The sequence below is a fragment of the Neophocaena asiaeorientalis genome, unplaced genomic scaffold, assembly GCF_003031525.2.
Source record: "Neophocaena asiaeorientalis asiaeorientalis breed wild unplaced genomic scaffold, Neophocaena_asiaeorientalis_V1.1 scaffold40, whole genome shotgun sequence".
Lineage (NCBI taxonomy): Eukaryota > Metazoa > Chordata > Mammalia > Artiodactyla > Phocoenidae > Neophocaena > Neophocaena asiaeorientalis.
The window spans coordinates 12,661,771-12,671,517 of NW_020185335.1; the positions used below are offsets into that span (position 1 = coordinate 12,661,771).

The 9,747-nt window shown below is 58.6% G+C and overlaps 1 protein-coding gene across 6 annotated transcripts in view; it reads left to right on the forward strand.

Moving 5' to 3' along the window:
- Positions 1-9,747, forward strand: part of GSE1 (Gse1 coiled-coil protein) — a 126,662-nt gene that overhangs the window by 75,074 nt on the left and 41,841 nt on the right. The window contains exons 1-2 of one of the 6 annotated variants that reach the window (XM_024735660.1): positions 7,121-7,319; positions 8,453-8,523. The exons of the other annotated variants lie outside the window; for them this stretch is intronic. Coding sequence (XP_024591428.1) covers positions 8,469-8,523 — 55 coding nt within the window. The 5' untranslated portion in view covers positions 7,121-7,319; positions 8,453-8,468. Of the gene's footprint in view, positions 1-7,120; positions 7,320-8,452; positions 8,524-9,747 lie in introns of those variants that run through there. 6 annotated transcript variants of the gene reach the window in all.

The following is a 9,747-nucleotide window of genomic DNA, read 5'->3' on the forward strand; positions in this document are numbered from 1 at the left end:
GCCCTGTACCTGTCTTTGCTGGGGCTGCTCTAACGCCTGGAATTCTCCAGTCAGCCGCAAATCCCAGGAGTCCCTGAGACCACCTTCCCCTGCCCCTCCCTTCCCCACGCGGTGAGCTGGTTCAGAGCGGAAGCTGCCGCAGGGCTGGGGAAGTGAGAGCAGCCTCTGGAGAGGGTGGGACGGAGGCCAGGCCTGGAGAGAAGCCCATCTGGGCTGCGGATGGGGGAGGGGGACCGGAGCTCACAGGCATCTGTGGAAGAGAGGGGATCTGGCTGAACTGGAGGCTTTGTGGGGTCCTGGTTGGATCTGGGGGGTCTCTGCGAGGTGACTTTTAACTGAGGAAGGAGGTGTGCGGGTGGCAGGAAGCCCCCAGACCAAGTGCTCATTCTTGGCTGTACTTTAGGCTCACCTGGGGAACTTCAGACTCCTAGGCCGGACCTGTGACCAGTTAAGACCCAGATCTCTAGGGGTGGGGGCCGGACATCTGTATTTTATAAACCCCCAGCTGAGCTAGAAGGGCCTTCTGCCGGGGGCAGGGGGCAGAGTGGGCAAGGAATTCCTCTCCTTGGGAGGAAGGTGGGTTCATGCTTCTTAAGGAGAACTGGGGTCCCACGTGGGAAGCCAGAGTGTGCCCTGTTCGCTCCAGAAATACATGGGACTGGGTAGCCCTCTCCCGGCCGGGGAGGCGGTGAGAAACAGTGCCCACGACCCCGTCGCTGGGTCACTGGATGGCTCTGGGCTTTGTGTTAACCTGGGGTCCACTTCTGAAGGTAGTACTCCTTACCTGCCCCCGGTGAGCTGCAAGCCCTTCTCCTAAAGGGGCCTTCAGGTGCAGAGTTTTATTTGGATGGGTTCTGAAGCTCTGGCCAAGCCTTCCAATTCTGGAACCGGTTCCTCCAGCTGGAGGACTCGACGTGTGAGGAGTTGCACGTTTCCGTGGCTTTGGGGTGGCCAGACCTGGGTGGGGGGCATCCCACGGGCAAATGAGGACATCAGCCCTCCCACCACCATCAGTAGCCCCAGCTGTTTCCCATCTGTAGGATGGAGCTGCACAGGCTTTTTCAGAGGTTAGGGTTTAGATGATGGGTAACTTATGCCACAGCCTGCCCTCAATGGGTCATTGCACGGGAGGGGCTGAAAGCCTCAGGGGCCTGGGGTTAGCCCCCAAGTGTCTGTCGATATGGTGGTCAGTTCCTGGCCTGGGCATTAACGTCCACCTCTGGCTCAACCAGTATGACCTCGCATGCTTTCCTTCCGTGCCTCGGTTTTCTCGTCTGTAAAGTGGGCGGGGCAGCGGCACCCGTGTCCTTGGGCTGTCGGGGGTTAAATGCTTTCTTATAAAGCCCGAGAGCTCTTGTGTAAGGGTATGCCAGAGGTGCGCAGATCATTCCCAATTCAGTGGCTCTAGGATCTCTGGGATTCTAACTTGTGAAACCCAGAAGGCTCTGTTCCCCTAGACCCGGGCCTTGGCAATGTTTGGTGTGGGGAGGGGCGGTGACCGCTTCTCCGACCGAGACCCAGAGGCTCAAGGTGCCAAATCACCCTGCGGACCCTCCCCTGTTGGGGCTACGGCAGCCAGACGTGTTCTTCTGGGGCCTCACCCACCCCCAGGGTCTTGATCACGTGCTCGCACACTCACCCCTTGCTCAGCAACTTGTTGCCCCCACCCGCGCACCTTGGTGGCAGTGGGTGGGATTGCACCCCGGGTGGGGAGGAGGGAGGTGAAATGGCGGCCCCTCCCCAGCCCGGCCCTTCCTGCTCTCTGATGGCGCATCTGTGACCACAGGCAGCAATAAAAGGAATCGATCGGCAGGCTTTTTTTTTTTTTTTTGGTCAGGTTATGCCGTCTTGAAGGAAATCCACGCGTCAAGCTGAGGAGGGCCAGGCCTGTCAGCAGGGGCGGGCAGAGGCCTCCTTTGTGCTCACCTCGGTCTCCTCTCCCCCTGAGCTGAGCCAGAGCCTGTTTGGGGGGGCGAGAGGGCTGGCTGCCGTCGTGTGACACGTGAGGTGGGGCTGTGTTCTCACTCTGCTGCTTGTCTTCCCCTGAGGGTCTGGCTTGTGGGGTAGGGACTACCCCCGTTTGTTAGTTGGGAGAAACGGGGGGCCCCATGGGAGCTCGTCTGTCTACCCTCTGCCTCCGCGGGGGCTCTTGCCTACGTGCCATCAGACCGCGGGTAATAGGTGTGAAATGGAAGACCAGGGGACGTGAGCGGATTCGTCCTACTGAATTCCTGGTGTCCGTTTATCTTTGAATGCTTTTTTGTAACTTTTTTACATAGGGTATGCGGTCTTTCTCTGTTCGCTTAAACACGTGAGGATGTGCTAGACTAGATGTCAAAGTTGAAGACAGGTGAAGCTAAATTCTTCATCAGATGACAGTGTTGGAGGGACTTCTGCATCCCAGAGGTGGGTGGCAAGGTTGTGTGGTCGGCCCCTGCCGCCTCATGAGTGGGGGAAGGGTAGTTGCCCCCATTTACAGGATGAAAACACTGAGGCTCAGGATCAGCCCCCGTGGCTCTGCCCTGTGGGCTCTCAGGGCCCTGTTTCAATGGACTCTTGGAAAGGATTTCTGGTCGCCCCTGCGTGGGCTCCCAAGGGGAGTGGAAGTGTGGTCTCGGGTTGTAGGTTTTAAATCAGATTGATGGGACTTCCCTGGTGGCGCAGTGGATAAGAATCTGCCTGCCAGTGCAGGGGACACGGGTTCGAGCCCTGGTCCGGGAAGATCCCACACACCGTGGAGCAACTAAGCCCGTGTACCACAGCTAGTGAGCCTGCGCTCTAGAGCCCTCGAGCCACAACTGCTGAGCCCGTGAGCCACAAGTACTGAAGCCCATGAACGTAGAGCCTGTGCTCCGCAACAGGAGAAGCCGCCGCAATGAGAAGCCCACGCACCGCAGTGAAGAGTAGCCCTAGCTCACCACAGCTGGAGAAAGCCCGCGTGCAGCAAGGAAGACCCAACGCAGCCACACACACACACGCAAAAAAAGAAGAAGAAATAAAAATGAATTTAAAAAATATTTAAAAAAATAGATTGGTGGCCAGGCTTTTCTCTTTTCTGGACACATCGACTTAGCTTTTTTAAGGTGCAGTTTTCACCTAAATACGTGTCTTATAACTAAGAAGGACTTCCTTAGTAGGGATGCCAGTCCCGGGAGCCTGTCACCTGGGCCCGGGGAGTGCATTTTAACCACACAGCTGGTTTCCAAGTTGAAACCAGCAGGACTGCGTCGCCTTTCTCTTTGGGAGGAACTGTGTGTGGTGTGGTGTCCGTGCCGGGCTTCCCCAGCCAGGGCGCTCAGTGGGCCTCAGGGTTTCATGCTGCAGTTTCCAGCCGTGTCCGTGCCCCATGCAGCGAGCCCCCCATGGGTGTGTTCACACCTCAGGACTGATCTGTTGGCTACATTTCCAGAGGGGAGAGGGCTGGGCGTGAAGGCTTGACACATCTTTAAAGATGTTGCCAGATTCTTCCAGAGAGAGTTGCAGGGACTCGCTTTTCTGCCCGCCTGTACAACCCAGACCTTTAGTTACTCAATTCTGGGGTCCCCTCTGTGCCCCTCAGCCCTTGGCCTCCAAGGTCATCCATTCTGCCCACAAGGGGAGGAAAACCCTTTGGTCAGCCTCGGCTTTTGTTGCCCCCACGGCAGGTCTCAGGCATAGATCCCACTGCTCCTTGCCATGTGACCCAAGAGCCCTGGGGGGTGAAGCCTGGTACCCATGAGAGCTAGTTCTGGCCTCAGCATCCTGCCTGGGGTGCAGGAACCTTATAAGTTCCCAGTTGGGGCTGTGGAGGGGGTTTTGTTTGTTTCTTTGGAGAAAGTGAAGGGTTATTTACGCTTAGGCAGTTGGCTGCTCAGCAGTTGGTGGGCGATGGCTGTGGCCAGAGGAAGGTGGCTGGCTTGACCTGGCTTGTGGCAGGGGTGGGACTACGGAGCTCATGGCTGGTGGCTCGTGACTGCTTTTGCGAAATTTTACCTGGTCGTCCTGTTCTGAAGCCCACTTTGGCTGCAGGGTAGTTGGTTTTTTCCAGTGGGGCATTTTCTGATGTCTGGGCGTGGTACCTAGGGCTTTGAAGATGGCAGATGAGCCCAGGTGAGGAAACACCATTAGAACTTGGACCACGGAAACACCATAAGAACTTAGTACTTTACCTTTGACACCCTGGACTCCCTTGGCCTGGTAGAATATATTGGGGGAGGGTGTTAGTATCGGCGTTGGATATGTAAAGAATTCTTCGCTATAGGTGTCTATAATCTGGGTTCGTGGGTGCCAGCCACGTTCTACACACACATATCCCTGTGGGGTTTACAGATGGGCTTCTGCGAACATGGCCCAACTACGTGCAGAATTCAGTGGAAATGTTTTTCTGGGCAGGGGGTCTGGTGTGTCACTTTGAACCATTGTGAGAATGGAACTTTTGCAAAAGCAAAAAAACCCCACAGAAACCTCTTATAACTCGAGGCAAGTCCTGGCTTTGATTCACATGGGACCCACCTGCGGTTGACAGGTGCCGGGATCACCCCGGAAGCTGGGGGTGGAGTTGACCTCTCGCTGCTGAATCTGCTCGAAGGTGTTGCTAACATCTGTGCTGAGCATCCCGGTCGCGCGCACGTTTATTAATCTCCTGTGGACCCTGTCCATCACCCAGACCCACAGAGTTCCTAAACAGTAGGGTGTGGCGGGGACTCTGGTGAGTTGGCAACCTAGGGACAGACGAAGGGATGGTCGCCACGCTCGGGATTATGGTTGGTGGCTCCTACTTTTTCAAGGGAAATGGGAAATTTTCATTTTGACTTGAAACCAGTTTTAAGATATCATCCATTGAGTGACATTTCTTTTTTTAATTTTTAATATTAAAATACTTTATTAATATCTTATTAATATTAATGTTTAATATTTTATTATCTTGGCTGCACCGGGTCTTGGCTGCAGCACACGGGATCTTTGTTGCGGCATGCGGACTCTTAGTTGCGGCCTGCATGTTCCCCCACTAGGGATCGAACCCGGGCCCCCTGCATTGGGAGTGCTGAGTCTTACCCACTGGACCACCCGGGAAGTCCCCGTTGATTCACATTTAAACATGTCTTGACTTCAGGCCAAATAAACAGGTTGATGGATGAAAGGCAGCCCTCTTAGCCTCTGCCACCTGCTGTCTAGTTCCCCCCACCCCAACCCCGAGCTACGGATGGAGAAACTGAGGCTCAGACCCGACAGGACCCCACCAGCAGGTGCGGGGGAGCCAGGCCCGGATCCCCATCTTCTGGCTGGTTTCCAACCGAGGATGCAATTCCTTGACTTAACTCCTGGTGGTCCTGCCATGTGAGACTCTGAAGTTGCCCGTCTTCCTGAGCAGGGGGCCGGGCATCCCCCTTCTCCACGTTGAATCTGGTAGGCTGTGCACTGTGAAGGTGGGACTGACATACCTGTTCTGCAGGCTGAGGACCTACTAAGTGCCCTTTGGGCCTGGGGGTGCAGGTGGAGATGCCCGCCCTGCACAGACAGCTTTGTCAACACCCACTCAGTATTGAAGGGACAGGACTTCCCTGGTGGCGCAGTGGTTAAGGATCCGCCTGCCAGTGCAGGGGACGCGGGTTCGATCCCTGGTCCAGGAAGATCCCACATGTCACGGAGCATCTAAGCCCGAGCGCCACAACTACTGAAGCCCGCGCGCCTAGAGCCCGTGCTCCGCAACAAGAGAAGCCACTGCAATGAGAAGCCCGCGCACAGCAACGAAGAGTAGCCCCCGCTTGCCGCAACTAGAGGAAAGCCCACGTGCAGCAACAAAGACCCAACGCAAACCCCCGAAATTAAAAATAATAATTTGTTTGAAGGGACAAATGCTCTTCTGTTCTCTGATCCTCTCTCCTCACCTGAGGGGCAGGGCAGGAGCTGCCTAGACACCTGGCTTCCTGGGCCCTGGGCTGGGCGGGCCCCGTTCAGCAGCGGCCTCTGCTTCCTCTTCTCAGTCCTCCTCAGAGTTTGGTCTCCCAGTCAGGTTTCCTCCCTTTGGGAGAAGGACCTGGCCTCGACCCCTGCCCTCCTGGCCTGTTTTCCCACCTGCCGGCCCTGGCCTGCCGCTCCATGGAAACTTGGAGGTGTTTGGCCGCCGCCTCCTGGCTAGGTTGGGTTCCTGTCCTCTGGGACCTCTGACCCCCACCTGCGTCCTGCACCCCGTGCCTCCGGGCTCCACTCAAAGGGCTCCTTTGTAAGGAGGCGGCCTGGTTAGCTCAGGGGCCTTGGGCACACAAAGGAGTCGCTCCTGGGGTTGTTGCCTGGGTGCCCTCCAGCCCAGAGCTGCCGGAATGTGGGATTCAGGGGCTGCAGTGGCCCCAAGGTGAGATCCGTTCTTACTCCCTGGCTGTGTGCCACCTCTGATCCTCCCTGCTACCACCTGTGAAATGATGCAGCATGTAGGTGGGCGCTCACAGCAGCCTGCAGGATGGGACGTGACCCCCTAGGAGGTGGGGGTCCTTTCCAGTGTCTTCTCGTTTACAGGGAAATTGCTGGCACAGCCGCAAGGAAAACTGGATTCCCACCCCAGCATCTCAGCACGCAACCCCAGACAAGGGTATGACTCTTCCAGCCTCAGTTTACCCATCTGTGGAGTGGGGGTCGGGACGGGCCATGTAGGAGGCTCCTCGGGTGACCTGTTTGCCGGGGGTCTGTTCCTGGAGTTACTGTGAAGGGTGATTGGGATGCTCTGGCCGAAGCCAGGCCTTCTTGTTGTTACTGCTGACGCCGTTGTTAAGGACCACCTCCGGGGGTCCTGGGTGCCACCCTTGACCCGGTCTCTCAGCCTTTTTTGTGTTAATTGTGCGCCTCCCCGGGGCTGCCAGCTTTCTGCCTGCCCCGCACCCCAGGCCGCCCGCCACCCCCTGGCTGCCGCCGCCCTTCGTCTGCCCGTCCCAGGCTGCTCCAGACGCAGCGGCCGTCAAACGTTGCTGTCATCTGCTGCCTGACTTGCGTCCTTTGCATGCACCGGAACCTCCGGGACTGCCGAGCGTCTGAGGCCTTGAACCTCAACCCCTAGGCTGTCCTTGGAGGCCTCTGTCAGCGGGCTGCTCCGGGCGCCAACCCCGTGCCCGTCGCTGTCCGCGGGCAGCCGAGAACCACTCGTTCTCCTCTCCGCCCAGGAGCCGCTGCCCCGTGAACCAGCTTGAGTGGCCCCAGCCCCACCTACACCTCCCGGTGTTACCTGGCACCCACGCCCTGAGGGACTCCCGTGTGTGGGCGTCTGTCCTGAACGCTCTTCACCCCCGGACCTGGATTCAGCCTCCGGAGAGCCGCCCCCCAAGTGGTGTCGCTAACGTGGCAGTGCGCAGGCAAGGGGGGACCCCCAAATGTTACCCAGCTCCCACCCTGCACCAACCCCCACCGTTGGCTGCAGCTGCGGGGCGTTGCTGAACCCGTCTGCCGTGGCTGCCTGGGGACCCCAGAAGTTAGCTTTGCAAACAGCTCACGCCCTGGTGCTGGCTCTGGGAGGGGTGGGCTCCCGTTCCCGTTGACTGGGGTCCTGCCAGATACTTTCTGCAGCTCGTAAGCGCCTGCCTTCCCCGTTCTGTAGTCACTTCATAAACACTGCTGACCAACAGGGCTGCACGGGGTGGGGGATGGCAGCCTTGTCGTAAAATGAGCTGCCTCGTTAACTCATTTTACTCCCCGGCCAGGGTCGTCTCTGGACACACAGGCTGGCCTCCCCACCCCGATACCCCTCCTCAGTCCTTCCCTCTGGTTCCGGGTCAGGATCCAGGCCATCTGCTACGGCCGTCCCCAAACCAAAACGAAATGGCTTTGGCTCGGTCCGCCGGTTACTGGGGCCTTAGCCTTGGGGAGTACGTCCAATTCTGGGACCCCGGGCAAGAAAAGGCCTCGGTCCCCTTAGAAACCTACAACCTGAGAGGGTGGCCGTCACTGGAAGAGAACATTAAGGCCTGAAGCAGGCCACACCCGTGTGCATCCGGGAGCCAGAGGCCTTCCTGACTCTCCCAGGCGCCGCCCCTGCCCCCATCCCCAAGAAAAATTGCTTCGTGCGAGCGAGCTCGGGACACTCCAAAGGCACATATAATAATGAATTTATTATGAAGCCGCTCGGGCTCCCGGGATCACGTGGTGCCCCCCGCCGCCGCCTGCTGGGGTCTCTGCTCCGGTGACCCCAGCCTTGTCAGCGCTGCAGAAGTGCCGTCCCTTTTGGGGGGCAGGGCAGTGGCATGGAGGCCCCGAGCTGGGGGCCACTTGTATTTGTTCACAAACATTTCTCTCTGCGGTAATGAAAAATTACCGAGGGGGGTGATTAGAGAATCCAAGTCCAGATTGCGCACGCGGGCCTGAAACTGAGGCCCCGCTGGGCCCGGCCTCGTGGGGTGTAATTACCCGGGGTGGGGGGTGGCTGTCGGGGGAAGTGGGGCGGGTTGGTGCTTGAACCGGGAGCCAGCAGAAAATTCATCTCGGCTATTAGCTTGTAATTACAGAGCATGGAGGGAGCAGGCCTGAGGTCTGGAGCCACGGAACAGCGGTGTGAAGGCAGCGGTAATTATGGGATCGGTGGGAGGCCGGAGGGAGGCTGAGGCGCGCTGATTAATAACACCCTCCGCCCTCACGCAGGGCGGGGAGCCGCGCAGCGACCATGTTTAATGGAGTGTTAGGGGCCTGCCCGCCCCCCCCGCCCCCGCGCGCCTTAAGTCTAGTTGTTTGGAACGTTCAGAGTCTATCGGGGTCTGTTCGGAAGCACCGGGTCAAGGTGGTTCTGGAACACGTCTGCCAAGCCGTCAGCCCAGCTCGCCCCTCTGCGCTTGGATTTGTCGTCTTTGCTTTTTTCTTTTTTTTGGTTTAAGCTTTGTACTGCTTCTGGCCATGTTAGAAACCTGGGCAGGGAAGAGGAAAGGGTATTGGTTAAGGACACCACACTTTGGTAGAAGGAGCGGGAAGGGTGATGGCAGTCCTGGGCCGGGCAGTCCTTGCTTCTGAAGACCGACACCACCCCGGGGAGGAGGGGGCCGGCAGTTGCGGTACGCGCTGTCGGCCTGGTGGCCTTTCCTCTCCTGCTCTCAGCTTCGGGCACAGGGCAGGGGCTCTCGGCTCTGGGTGTCTGGCCGTGGCGGCTCTTTTCTCCTGGGGGGTCGAGGGGGCAGGAGGTGGACAGTAGCATGTGATGCAAATGAGGTGGCCAGGAGGCCACCTGAGCTCCCCGTGTGTCGGGGGCTGGTACAGCCGGAGAGGGAGCTCTGGCCCTGCCCCCAGGGCCGCCCCCGCCCCCGGCCCTCATCCATCATTGGCCTTCGTGCTGTTGTGCCTGTTCCCAGCTGTTAGGGTAGTGAATTTACATGAGCTGATAATGTAGACAAGAACTCAGTCGATGGCCAGGAGGCACAGAAGTTAATAAATACCTCTCTGATGACGGCGTGGGGGAAGATAGGCACCACCTCTGCTCTGCGGGGCCTTCTCGAGGGTGCAGGGCTGCCCGAGGCTCCCTCTCCTCTCCTCTCCTCTCCACGCACCGCTGGGGCTTCCACGGTCGTGGTGGCACCTGTGGCGGGGTGTGGGACGTGGGGGAAGATAGGCACCACCTCTGCTCTGCGGGGCCTTCTCCAGGGTGCAGGGCTGCCCGAGGCTCCCTCTCCTCTCCTCTCCACGCACCGCTGGGGCTTCCACGGTCGTGGTGGCACCTGTGGCGGGGTGTGGGACCCACCTGCCTGTGCAGGGCTGGGGGCAGAGCAGCCCTGAAGTGACCGTGAGCCTGTGACTCGGGGGTGC